Below are 13,983 nucleotides of genomic sequence, written 5' to 3' on the forward strand. Positions count from 1 at the left end.
AACGCTTGCTCCGGAAGCACAGTGACCCGAGTTCAAATTCCCGGCCCCAGTGTAAGAACCTGAGCCCGTGGCCGGGCACGCATCTGCAGATGCCAGCCTGCCTCGGGGCCCAAGGAGATGCCGTGTCTCACGGGAATGGGGGAGAGGACGGAACACCTTGCCTCCTCTTGCTTCCCTTGGACTTTGGGTGTGTGCTTTCGCTCACATGTGTGTACACGCCATGCACACAAGTGCCACGCGTCACACAAATAGATATCTGCCCCAGCATCACTTTTACTTACATATATTTTGTGTACCTAATTTTTTTTTTGACATTTTAGGTGATGGGGTTTGTGTAGGAATTTTTTCAAGTGGCAGCAAATCTCCCTCCTGCCAAAAATAAAAATAGATAAATGAATGAACGAATAAATAAATAGATAAATGAATGAATAAACAAACAAACAAGAACCCAAATTCTGCACAGGGTCATGACGTGGCGCAGTGGGAAAGTGTGTGCTTAGCACGGGCTAGATTGAAGTCTCTGTGCCAGAAGCCGCAAGTGAACCCAGGTCTCCCCATAGATGAGACCCGTATAGTTGAAGGCCCCGCTGTCTGAGGTCGCCTGCAGTTGAGTGAAACTGCCCTCTATGAAGAGATGCACAGCCCCAGGTTTTCATGCCTGCAGCAGCGCTGTTTCCATCAAGGGCGGGCTCTTTCCCAACTTGAGTGTCCCTGAAAGCAAACATCCGAATCCTTCCCCGGTTTCTTGTCAGTTGAGTTCGGGAACCCACCTCTCCCTGGCGGCAGCTCGGGTGTGTCTGCGTTTAGTCCCAGGAGGAAGCGTTTGGAGGGCAGATACCCATGTGGGAGATGGGCAGCACACACCTGCTCCCCTTCCCCTTTCCCCTCCCCCCAGGAATGGGGGTAGTGGGTGACGACGTTGGCCATGTTGTCGCATGCTAGAACGTTTTGCTCCTTCACCTTTGCAGGTCAAGATAGAGCTGCCGACCCAGCTCCACGAGAAGCACCATTTGCTGTTCACTTTCTTTCACGTCAGCTGCGATAACTCGACTAAAGGGAGCACCAAGAGGAAGGACGCCGTTGAAACGCTAGGTGTGTGTGTGTGTGTGGTGTGTGTGTGGGGGGGTCCCGTCTCTCTTCATGGTGGTGGTGGTGGCTGTTTATCTTTTGCATGTTGCATGTTTTTTTATTATTATTATATTTTGATTCTGAATATTCATCCTTTCGCAAGAGAGTTGCTTTGGCGGGTTCCCAGGTGGCGTGATGCTGCCGGACCGCGTATGTAAACTGCTGGCGGTCTGACCCCGAGGCCGTCTCAAGGCCTTCCCTCACACTTGCTTTGACCGACAACGACGGGGCACAGTTGTTGCCCCCCGTCTTTCCTTCAGAAGTACGTGGGCTCACAGTGGACTTTTCTCATTTTTCGTTCTCGACAGTTGGCTACTCCTGGCTTCCCCTCCTGAGAGACGGAAGGGTGGTGACGAGTGAACAGCACATCCCTGTCTCGGCTAATCTTCCGTCGGGCTACCTTGGCTACCAGGAGCTCAGCATGGGCAGGGTATGGGATTTTTAAGATTGGTTTCTTTTTTTTTTTTGGTTTTTCGAGACAGGGTTTCCCTGTATTATTTTGGAGGCTGTCGTCTAGCCTGGCCTCGAACTCACAGAGATCCACCTGCCTCTGCCTCCCGAGTGCTGGGATTAAAGGCGTGCGCCACCACCGCCCGGCTAAGATTGGTTTCTTTCAACCCACTTTCGTCAGAAAAACGTTAAACAATGGCTAAAAACAACAATAGCACACGACAAAGACAGCACAGGGATTTTTTTATGTCCTTCACGGCTGGTTTTTCTCTATTCATTTTGAAATAAATGTGTGCAATTAGAAGCTGCCTCAGATAACTCCCAATGTGTTTTATAAGCCCAGACTGGCAGTGCCATGGCAGAGAGTCTTAGGAGGGATTGGGCCTGGCATGAACCTTTTCAGGAAGAAGCCATCTCAAATAATGATGAGTTCCCGGTTCTTCCAGTTTGATATAGACCCTGAGAAATGAATCTCTCCCACATCATTGCCCACCCCGCCTGGCGTTACCTTCGTTCATCTCAGAACCCTGACCTCAGGTCTCCCTAAGGTGCTCATGAAGCCAGGCATGCTGGCGGACACCTTTAATCCCAGCGCTCAGGAGGCAGAGGAGAATCTGTGAGTTCGAGGCCAGCCCGGTCTACATGGAGAGTTCCAGTCAAGTCAGGGCTACATGGCGAGGCGCTGTCTCACAAAATAAAATAAAATAAATAAATAAAAAGATGCTGGTGAAGTAGGATTCATTTCCAGTGAAATGACCCGTCCTCGCGGACGATGTAGAAAGTCAGGACAAAGGACGGTGTGCCGAGGGGGAGAAACGGGGCAAATGGGAATGCGAACGCGGCTGGCTTCCTTCTGCGGTGGCCGTGTGCAGCCCTCCAGCCACTGGGCCTTCAGTCCCTCCGCAGGGCCCTCCTGGACGGTTTCCTGCGCACTGAGACAGCTAACGTGTTGGAATCTTCTCCCCCCTCTCTTTTCAGCATCACGGTCCAGAGATTAAGTGGGTGGAAGGAGGCAAGCCTCTGCTGAAAATTGCCACTCATCTGGTTTCCACAGTCTACACGCAGGTACGCGTCCGCCTCCTCGCGCCGGTGGCTGTTCTGCGACCAAGTTCGCGAAACGGGACCCCCGTGTCCTGTGGATGTATTTTCGCACCATAGGCCTTTGTTTGAGAAAAGTGCACAGAAGGTGCTTATGTGTGCGCAAAAGTAATTTATGTCTGACATGCCCCCCAAGTTTCCCTCTGTTGGAGGATCCTTTAGACGTCATTTGCTCGTGGACAGTTTTTATAATCTTAAAAAAAAAATCCATAGGACTGGATAGACGACTTGATAGTTAAGAGCGCACAGTAGGAAGTCATGACGGCCAGAGTTCAGATTGCGTGTAAGTTGGCCAGGCGTCTCATACGTGCCCATCACCCCAGTCCAAGAGGCTTAAAGGCTGGAGGGACTGCCAGCTCCATGTCCAAGGAGGAAAAACCCTGCCTCAAAGGTATAGGCAGAGTGGTGGAGGAGGACTCCCAGTTCCCTTCCTGCTTCCTCACACGCACTGGTGTGTGCAACCCTTTACACACATACTCAGATGCACCACAGAGATGTACACACACACACACACACACAGAAAGAGAGAGAGATATGAACAAATATAAGCCATTCATATTTGTTCCCTGAAGCAGATTCTCCTGTTTCTAGAAGCATCTACTAACTGACTTTCTTCTCCCCCCCCCCCACAGGATCAGCATTTACATAATTTCTTCCAGTACTGTCAGAAAACGGAATCTGGAGCCCACGCCTCAGGGAATGAACTCGTAAAATACCTTAAGGTACCAGATGGTTTTCTTAGTCACTCTTTTAAATGACTTTGGAAGTAAAAATCGGGTTACCTTCTTGGCGGTGGGCGTTGTTACTGCCCACCCCACCCCCCGTAAGCCTGTGTGCAGACTCCCCCAACCCCCCACCCCCGCGTGGCTTTAGATAGTGAGCTCAGAAACAGCTCTGTCCCACCCTCCCCCGGCCCCCCCCCCACCTGCGTGCTAGTCCCTGTGTTCTCCCTTGAGAACAGCCTCTCCTGCGCTCACCGCACACAGACTGGCTGCCGGACACAGGAGAGGAGGTCTCCCGGCTTAGCCTGTTGAGTGCTACTGTAGCAGAATGCCCAAGGCTGGGCAGTTCCTAAAGAACAGAAATGTAGGACTGGCTTTGGCTCTGCGGTTACTTCGGCAGTGCTTTCTGCTTGGCACTTACCTCCGGGGTGTGTTCGAGCTCCGCCGCCAACCCTTGCAAGAACAGAGATGTATGGATCAAGGCAAGAGTTGGGTGGTAGAGAGGAGGGGGGAGGAGCCAAACTCATCGTTTTGTAGAGAACCCACTCCCACCGCAAGGAACCCACTCTAGATACCTCGGTGATCCGTTCCTGAAGGTTAAGCCCCTGTGGCCTGATCACCTCTCCTTAGACCGCGTCTCTTGCTGGTTATGCACTGAGGATTTTCTGTCACAAGCTTTGTGAAGGACACACTCAAATCCTAGCAGTCCTGACCCTTGGAGAACTTCTCAGTCATCGTGGGAGATAATACTCAGTTTTGATGACAGCATCCCGGGTAGAGAGAGGAAAGACAGCTAGCCTGGCCCAGCTTGTGTGCAGGAGTTGGGTGTGTTCCTGGAGCTACCAGACAGCAGGAGGGAGGGGAGGCCTCAATACAGCATGCAGTTTTAGAGAGTACTTTGAAAACAGTCACTAAATGGCATTCCAGGTGTAGGGCAAAACAGGATGCAAGAAAATGGTGTAGAGACTTATATTTGGTCTAATCAAGAGAAAGCAGCCTGCATATTTGTTTTTTAAAAAAGAATGAACACACACTGCATTATGACTGCTAGCCCCTCCTCCCCTTCAGTGACAGCTGTGGCCGCCGTGGTCATCCTTCTTGGGGACAGCCCCTCCTGGTCCCTCTTGGGCCTCTCTCTGCTGGTGTGATGGCACCGGTCCACGGTATACTCCCTGTTCACAGTCCAATTCTGCGTGCCCGCGGCTCTCCATTTATTCCAGAGGGAGTTCTTCATCCTTACCCGAAACGAAGTGGGCATTCATCGCCTTGATGACACAGTGGGCTTTGCGTGGTACCACTTGGGAGGCTGAGATGTGAGGGTCGCCGTTGGCCATGAATTCCAGTTCAGCCTGGGTCGCACAGCAGGACCCCGTCTCGAAGGGACTAACTGACACAGGATAGGTTTTTATTTTAAAAAAGAAAAAAAAAAGTAACGCCCATCTCGCCGTTTCTCTTCCTGCAGAGTCTGCACGCCATGGAAGGTCACGTGATGATCGCTTTCCTGCCCACCATCCTAAACCAGCTGTTCCGCGTCCTCACCAGAGCCACCCAGGAGGAGGTTGCCGTCAACGTGACTCGGTAAGGGAGGGGAGCGGGTGGAATGGGCGGACGGACGGACGGATGGACGGACGGACGGTTGGGCGGACGGACGGACCCATACATGCTCTTCTCACCCCTCAGTCCGTCCACACCCGGAGCCTATCTGGGATACTCGCGTGTGCATCTGGAGAGGGGCGTCTCTTAGGCTTGCATGCAGGCGCCCCGCCGCCTGACTCCCTGTCTGCTCGTGTGCTAAGCGCCAACAGCATCGCCATTCTTCTGCTGTGAAGATAACGAAATGTCCCCCATTTCCATGCCACTACTCATTTCCTTATTCATTCCCGTGGTGTGTAGGGTCATTATTCATGTGGTTGCCCAGTGCCATGAGGAAGGATTGGAGAGCCACTTGAGGTCATATGTTAAGGTATGTAAAATAAATAAAAATAAGTCAAGCTGCTATGATCACTTACAGCTGTGGCTCTCCAAGTTTCCTTCCAAAGACTTCCTAGCAAGCCCTGTTATTTGGGGGTGCCTTCGGAATCTAATACCCACGTGTTCAAGGCGGTGTTGGAAAGGGGGAGTTGGGAAAGGGGCAGCCATTCCTTCATTTACTTATTTCCACCTTTTAAAAGACGAACATATCCCATCTGGCAGGGGAGTGAAGCAAGGGTTGTTTTAAGTGATCTTGGGTTGATGTCTCATGTACATTAGCAATCTTATATACATTAGCACCTAAATTCCCAGCATCCCTGCTACATTTGAAACTGGAAGGCTAACTCTGGCCGCGATCGAGCAAAAAGGCTGCGTGGGAGCCGCATGAGATGTCTCTGGGATAAATAGCAATAGGGCTCTGATATGTAGTATTAAATAAACATAATGACCAACACCATTCTAAAAAGTTGCTCATCCTGTTGTGTGTGTGTGTATTTTGGCCCTGTGGTACTTTGAAATTTGGATTACCCAGGATGTTACTGTGTCTTGTGGCACGTCCCTAGAAGGTCCCGTTACAGGCTGGATTGTGTGCCAGGTGGGCTCTGAACTGATCCGTGTGGCTGCCGTGTTCGCGTGGGTTCCCTGAAGACACCCTTCTTGTCCCACGACAATCACCCCTCTGGCCTTCGTTCTCATCCCTTCTCCCGCCCTTGAGTGTGCGCCTCGGTCCCCATCTCCGCTCTCGGGAGCCCCACAAGCCCTCTGCCCCTCAGCTTGAAAGACCAGGCAAAGTAAAGGCCCTTTCTTTCTCCTTTTTTTGTTTTCTTCTCCAAAGTTTGCCTATAAGGCCGAACCGTATATTGCGTCTGAATATAAGACGGTGCATGAGGAGCTGACCAAATCCATGACCACCATTCTCAAGCCTTCCGCTGACTTCCTTACCAGCAACAAACTTCTGAAGGTAACACGGGGACAGTCGGCCTGGCCTGGCTCCTCGGCGTTAGAATTTTATCTCCAGTTGCGTGGATGCTCGTGAGGCGTGTGTGAGGTCCAGTCTCGTCTGCCCAAGCAACTACAAATGACTGGCTGATGAGGGGCCTGGGCTGGGAAAGCTGGATGGATGAGTGCTGAGAGTTGCTTAGAAACAAGAAGCTCCCCCATACTGCCGCATAGCACAGTGAGAGCAGGAAACGGTAAGCTGTGTGTGGGCTCCTTCTGCTTCTAGGAGAAGGAATTTTGAAAGTTGTCGCTACAAAGAAATGAGAAAAACGATGTGTAAGTCAGATATACTTAATCCGATTGAAACATGCCACAGCATTAAATGTTGCCCCAATAATGTATATAGCTTTCATGTTGCAGTAAGTAAATTGAGAGCCAGCTGTGGTGGCGCATGCCTGTGGTCCCAGCTACCCAGGAGTCTAAGTAGGAAGGATGGTGTACGAGTCAGTCCTCTGTTGCCGTGAGAAACACGGTGACCAATGGCAAATTTGTGAGGAAAGTTTATTTCAGCTTTTGGGTTGATACGGTTAGAGTACATATGGTGGGAATGGAGGACAAGACTGGCAACGGGGAAGGGAATCTGAGTGAGCACATCCTCAGCCGCAAACACACACACACATACACACGCGCGCACACACGCAAACATGCACACACGCATACACACGTACTCACACAAAGCACACACACGCACACAAACACACACACATGCACACGTACACTCACACACACAAGCACACATACACACACAAACACACACGACCACACACATACACACATACTCATACACACACCACACACACAGGAGCACACATACACATACACACATATTCATACACACTCACACATGCAAACATGCACACACATACACTCACACACACCACACACACGCAAACATGTACACACACATGAGCATACACATATACACATACTCATACACACACTCACACATGTGCACACATACACATACACACAGAGACAGAGAGAGAATGAGAGACAGAGAGGCATAGAGAGAGAGAGAGAGAGAGAGAGAGAGAGAGAGAGAGTAGTGGGACAAGGCTATAAACACTCAGTGACACACTTCCTCCAGCAAAGCCACACCTCCTAAAGACTCCATAACCTCCCCAAACAGCACCACCACCTGGAGACCAAATGTTACTGCCTGAGTCCATGGGAAACGTTCTTTCTAAACCCTGTAGATCCCCTGAGTGTACAGTTTTGAGAGCAGCCTGGTTAACATGAACTATATGTAGAAAAAATAATTTTTTGCTACTATTTTCAAAAACCAGTTAATGAAGACTGGGTATGGCGGCTCACACCCGTGAACCCGTGATCCCAATATTGGGGAGACAGGCAGGGGACCCTCTCTTGCACGATGAGTTGTGATCAGCACAAGCTGAGATGCTCTCTCTCACGTAAAAGTGAAGGAAAGGGAGAGTTAAATTCCATGGCCTAACCCACTAAGCCTGCTTGTGTGCGTTTATAGACAGTTGCCACCGACACTGCTCAGTCTGTGTGATCAGGATCAGTTTTCCAGGTCTGTGTTTGCTAGCTGGGTCTCACATGAGAGCTGTGAAGATTGAATTAGCATGCTTAAAGTCAGAAAGAACAAATTAGCATATTTAACGTCATAAGGAATAAATTAGCATATCTAAAGTCGGATCACCCCTATTCTGAAGTCAGTGGGGGGCCCTGATTAAGGTGATGAAGGCAATGTAACTAAGCAAGAGTGGTCGGAGGAAAAACCCCAAGAATGATGGAGCCTCTTGCTGCAGAGGTGCTCTGTCTGCAGGAGTGAGGCTGTGGGGATGATGGAGCCTCTTGCTATGCTATAGAGGTGCTCCATCTGCAGGGGTGAGGCTGCAGGAATGATGGAGCCTCTTGCTATGCTATAGAGGTGCTCCATCTGCAGGAGTGAGGCTGTGGGGATGATGGAGCCTCTTGCTGCAGAGATGCTCCATCTGCAGGGGTGAGGCTGCAGGAATGATGGAGCCTCTTGCTGCAGAGATGCTCCATCTGCGGGGCTGAGGCTGCGGGGATGATGGAGCCTCTTGCTGCAGAGGTGCTCCATCTGCAGGAGTGAGGCTGCGGGGATGATGGAGCCTCTTGCTATGCTATAGAGGTGCTCCGTCTGCAGGGGTGAGGCTGCAGGAATGATGGAGCCTCTTGCTGCAGAGGTGCTCTGTCTGCAGGGCTGAGGCTGCGGGAATGATGGAGCCTCTTGCTGCAGAGGTGCTCCGTCTGCAGGGGTGAGGCTGTGTGTCACTGGATGTGTGCAAGGAGCAGAAACCTCCTCCACCTGCCCTTGGATCTGACGAGAGTCTGCCAGAGGGTCCAGTGTGTTTTAAGGTCCACGCTTGCTTCTCCTCGCTAATATTGTCAGTGCGGGGAGAGTTCCCCTCCTTCCTGACGGTGCGTCATTTCTGTGTTTGTTTTCTTTTCTTCCAGTACTCCTGGTTTTTCTTTGAGGTGCTGATTAAGTCCATGGCTCAGCATTTGATAGAAAACAACAAAGTTAAGGTAATGTCACTCCATTTGGGGGAGAGGGCTTTCACTGGGTGGATGGTCCGCGCCTACCCGCGTTTCCTGTGCGCCAGGGATGGGCTTGTTTCATGTGCCGAACAGTCAGTAAAATGTTTCACAGTCCCGCGAGGGAAGTGCGGTTTTTAACATAAAGAAACCGAGGCTGGGGTGTTTGAGTTATTTACCCCAGTCCTGCAGTTATGAGTGGAAGGACCAAGCTTGGCAACATGTCCACTGTAGACGGAGTTTCTGTCCTGCATCGTCCCGGAGCCCTTAGTCCAAACTAAACACACAGAGGCTTGCTTATATTAATTATAAACAATTTGGTCAATGGCTCAGGCTTCTTACTGGCTAGCTCTCTCTTAATTGCTAACCCATTTCTATGAAACCATGTATTGCCAGGAGGCCGTGGCTTACCCGTAAATGCTCCAGCGTGTTACTCCTTTGGCAGCTACGTGACATCTCCTCTCCCTAGCCTTCTCCTCATCTGGTAGCCCCGCCCATACTTCCTGCCTGGCTACTGGCCAATCAGCATGTGTTCATCAGCCAATAAGAGAAACATATTCACAGCATACGGAAGGACGTCCCCCCATCAGTCCAGCTCCAAGGCCTGGGTTGCTGGCTGCTTACTAGGTTATTAAATCCAAAGAAAAGACTGTCTTTTTCTTTCTTTGACTAGCTCAGAATGTTCGAGCTTTTTGAACGGGGACCAATTAAGCAATAATGTAAAAATGCCATCATCTGGTGTTTATTAGGTGTCTCAACCATGGTAGACGTTTCTGTCTCCAGATGGTTGAGAGTCTCACCAGCCACCGATCCTCCAGAACCAAATAATAGGCTCTGATATGGGTAGGCTGTGGTTCTGTTCCGCCTGGGCCCACCGCCCGTTCGGCCCCAAATAAATACACTGAGGCTTCTGTTAATTATTAACCGTTTGGCCGATGACTCGGGCTCCCTCCTGGCTAGCTCTCTCTTAGTTATTAACCCATAACTACTAATCTGTGTGTTTCTACATGGCCTTATCTCACCAGGAACGCCTGGCACATCCTGTCTTTCCCGGTAGCTACATGGTGTCTCCTCTTACAGCCTCTCCTCCTTTCCTTAGCCCTTCTCGTCGTCCGGTAGCCCCGCCTATACTCCCTGCCTGGCTACTGGCCAATCGGTGTTTTAGTCATCAACCATATTCAAAAGGGCATTCCCCATCACCTCGGTGTGTGTGTGTGTGTGTGTGTGTGTGTGTGTGTGTCTGCGTGTGTGTTTATGTGACTATATCCTTGGTTCCCACTAGTGCATTCTGTCCCTTTGCTCTCATGAGGTTCATCCCCCAAACAACCAGCCTTATCTCTGGACAGGTTAGGGTGTGGCCTTCTGGCTCTCTGAGGGCCATGGCAGCTTCTATGAAGTCCTCATGTAGGACACACAGTGACAGCGCCCCTCTCTGTTTGATGACCGGATGAGCTGCTTCTGAGGCAGCAGTTGGGAGTTGTCCCTGCCGCAGCGAATGGTGGCCCCATTGCAGCTGAGGTTGTGACTGAGAGCCTGAGGGGCCCTGTGCTAGCTTCGGGTTGTGGGGCCCCATGCGCCCTTCAGATGTCCGTGTTGTGATCTCGTGGGGGGAGAGACAGCCCTGAGAAGGGGCACCAGAGGCTCACGACCTTAGCCTTTTGCTCAAGGCTCTGGTTCCTCAGAGGAGGCGTAGGCTAAGGCCACCAGATTTTGCTGAACAGAAGAAGGTTGGTAACCCAGAGCCAGCAGCCATGCTTCACCTGTTGGGTATGCATTGGTTTCTTTGTTTGCATTTCCTTTTTCAATCCAACTTAAAGATGTTGATACTTAGCGCATAGGGAGATGCCAGGTAGAGTTGGGGGTGGGGAAGGTGCTTGCGTTTCGCAGAGATGTGCTCCCTCTAAATTCATACCAAGGAAGGTGCCAGCACTATGCACCCAAATGTGTGCTTTTACACACCCAATTTGATTATATTATTCTTCAGCCAAATACGTCATAAGTGCAATGGGATCATAGCCCGTGGTTTTCCATCATTTCCACCATAGAGTATCACTGGGTCAGACAACAGACATTTATCTCCTCAGAGTTAAGAAGCTGGGAATCCTGGGTCACGGTTTCCCTGGGGTTGACCGCCCTGAGGTCTGCGCTCTGCTTGTGAGTAGCTGCTTCTCCTGCAGAGGTTTATGTCCAATGGTGATCCCTGTCACATTGGATTACACCCACCCTGGTGGTGTAAATCTCAGGGCAGCAGGTCCTACCGGGAGGTTCTCTGACTCCCGAGTTCACGGGTGATGTTTTGGGGGCTTCGTTCTATGACTTAGGTGCGGTGACAGTCATTCCCTCATCATACCTGCTTCCCACTTCCCTCCTCCTGCGTGGCATCAGCCCCAAGTCCTGGCGTCCCACAGGTGCCCTTAAGAAAGGAGTGCGGGAAGCCCACAGGGGTAGGGGGGGTGTGTTCTAAGTGCTGTTGCTTAGATAGCCTGAACGCAAGGGCAAGAGTGTTTGCTTACAAAGTGCAATAGACCTAGGCTGGAAGATGAGTAGATGGTCTGGGCTTCCCGAAGCAAAGCAAGTCTGAACACCCCGTACCCGTGTGGCAGGCTGAATGTCACACCCATGCGTCCACCCCTCGCGCCTTTTGAGCCGTTAGACATGGGATGCCCAAGAAAAACACAGAAGGACGAAGGGGTCATTGGAGAAAGGAGATACTCGGTTGAGACAATGAGAACAGGGTGTAGGAAGGCGTGTGTGTGTGTGGTGTGTTTGTGTGTGTGTGTGTGTGTGTGCGCGCGCGCGTGCGCACCGAGCATGATGAAGCAGGGGCAGAAACGGAGGTGAACTTTCCCTGGACCCTGAAAGACGCCACAGTTGGGGGGAGAGGAGAATGAGTCTCACACAGAGGCAGGGGTCACTCTCAGCAATACCAACAGTGTAATGAATGAGTAAGAGACACTAAGACGGCGCCATTTCATCCAACCCACCCATTCCCTTCTCGGTATTTGCCGACCGGGAATGGAAGCACAAGGACCTGTGCGCGGGTGTGTACACAGCAGCTTTGTTCACCATGGCAGCCGAAACCTGGAGACAACCCAAACAGGGCACTGGATGGGAAACGGACAGGCAAGTCGTTGGTGACTCAGTGTGACGCAACACCACTTAGTGGTGACAAAAGAAGCAAGATGCTTGTTCTTTCAAAAATGTGGACGATGTAGGTGGAGTTTTCCTGTCCCGCCAGTAATGATAGCCGATGCTATAGGGGATACAATATATTTATTTACCAGAGAGAGAGAGAGTCACACAAGCTAGGAGTTAGAAGTGTGGCCGGCTTCCAAACAAGGAGGTCCTTTTTCCTTTTGCTTCCTTTTATATCTACCTGTGCTAATTTACTTGTCCTCGCCCTCATGGGCGGATAGCTTTGTGGGGTTCACTCCTACACACCAGCCCACTTCCAAATAGCCACACTGAGTCTTAATGTTAATTACAAATGCTGGGCCAATAGCTTACGCTTGTTGCTAGCTAGCTCTTTTTTTTAAAAAAAATATGTTTTTCATTTTACATACCAAACCCAGTTCCCCCCCCCTCCTACCTTCCATTCCCCCACCTCCCTTGCCAACCCCCATCCACTCCTGGGGGTGTTAAGACCTTCCTTGGGGGAGTCAACAGTCTGGTATACCAAGGCACTCCCCGGCCCCCCCAATATCTGGCTGAGCAAGGTCTCCCGTCATAGAGAATGGGCTCTAAAAAGCCAGTCCATGCACCCAGGATAGGTCCTGATCCCACTGCTAGCCCCCCCCCTCAACAGATCAAGTCACACAACTGTCACCCACATTCAGAGGGCCTAGTTCGCTCCCATGCAGGTTCCCCAGCCGTCAGTCCGTAGTCCGTGAGCTCCCACTAGCTCGGGTCAGCTGTCCCTGTGGTTTTCCCATCATGCTCTTGACCATCCTTGTTCGTACGATCCCTGCTCCCTCTCTTCAGCTGACCTCCAGGAGCTCAGCCCAGCGCTTGGCTGTGGTCACTGCATCTGCTTCCGTCAGTTACTGGATGTTGAGTCTGTGATGACAGTTAGGGTGGTCACTGACCTGGGGAATGGGTCTGGGGAGACGTGGATGGTCATGCAACTCTGTTCATCTGTCAGAACTTGTCAGACTTTCCACTTAGTATGAATTTAACCGAGCGTAGGGGCGCATGCCTGTAAATCCAGCCCTGGGGAAGTCAGGGTTCAAGTCTAGCTTGGGCTACAATGCAAAACCAAATAAACGAAGTCAGGGGGCTGGGGAGATTGCTCACTGGTTAAGAGTACCTGCTGCTCTTGCAGAACCCCAACCCCACCCCCCAACCCCAACTTGGTGGCCCACAGCTGCAATCCCAGTTCCAGGGGATCTGACGCTTCGAAACCCTGGCTTTAATAGCAGTGTCCACAGGGATGTGGCACAAGGCTGGAGCTAGGGCTGGGTCTTCATGGAGAGTGCACTCTGGATGGTGCCTGGGCTCCACACTTCCAGCAAGGCATGGGCATAGCACACACAGTATATGGGCTGCAGGGGCCAGGTCCTGTGACTATTACAGGTACTGCACAAGGAAACCCTGACAGGCAACACCCATTAGGGCAGCAGGTGGCAGTGCCTGGGCCATTGGGGACACTGCAGAGAAGTGGTGACATGAGACCTCATGCCAGGCTGTGGCCAAGGAGTGAGATTTTTGGTTGCTTGAGAAGTCTGTATCTTGGGCGTTTTCCTTTGAGCTGTTCTTGTATATCTCCACTCTGCACACCAGCCTGTTATCCTAGATTTCATTTTTTTCCTGTTGGTTAATAGTGATTGCCATAAAAGCGTCTAATTACCTAGGTCTTTATGACTTTTACTGCCTCCAAATGGGTGCCTTACCACATAAAAGGGGCCTTAGTTGGTTTTATTGTCCAAATAGGATTCCTTACCGTAGTTGTTTATTGCTGCCAGGAGGGTGTCCCCCGGGCTTCAGGGGGTACCCAGCTACTATGGTGTTGACAGCACTACTGGTGGGCTGATAGGTAAATCGCCCGTCACTCATCAGCACTTGTAAAAATAAAAGCTTAATGGGAGAGATT

The 13,983-nt window shown here is 51.1% G+C and overlaps 1 protein-coding gene across 20 annotated transcripts in view; it reads left to right on the forward strand.

Annotated features, from left to right (window-relative positions):
• Positions 1-13,983, forward strand: part of Dock9 (dedicator of cytokinesis 9) — a 252,776-nt gene that overhangs the window by 168,627 nt on the left and 70,166 nt on the right. For all 20 annotated transcript variants that reach the window (XM_040743307.1, XM_040743434.1, XM_040743566.1 and 17 more), the window contains exons 20-27: positions 969-1,092; positions 1,437-1,558; positions 2,557-2,643; positions 3,309-3,398; positions 4,861-4,976; positions 5,292-5,361; positions 6,205-6,330; positions 8,814-8,885. In XM_040743307.1, coding sequence (XP_040599241.1) covers positions 969-1,092; positions 1,437-1,558; positions 2,557-2,643; positions 3,309-3,398; positions 4,861-4,976; positions 5,292-5,361; positions 6,205-6,330; positions 8,814-8,885 — 807 coding nt within the window. The remainder of the gene's footprint in view (positions 1-968; positions 1,093-1,436; positions 1,559-2,556; positions 2,644-3,308; positions 3,399-4,860; positions 4,977-5,291; positions 5,362-6,204; positions 6,331-8,813; positions 8,886-13,983) is intronic.

The sequence above is a fragment of the Mesocricetus auratus genome, unplaced genomic scaffold, assembly GCF_017639785.1.
Source record: "Mesocricetus auratus isolate SY011 unplaced genomic scaffold, BCM_Maur_2.0 Super-Scaffold_2245, whole genome shotgun sequence".
Classification (NCBI taxonomy): Eukaryota; Metazoa; Chordata; class Mammalia; order Rodentia; family Cricetidae; genus Mesocricetus; species Mesocricetus auratus.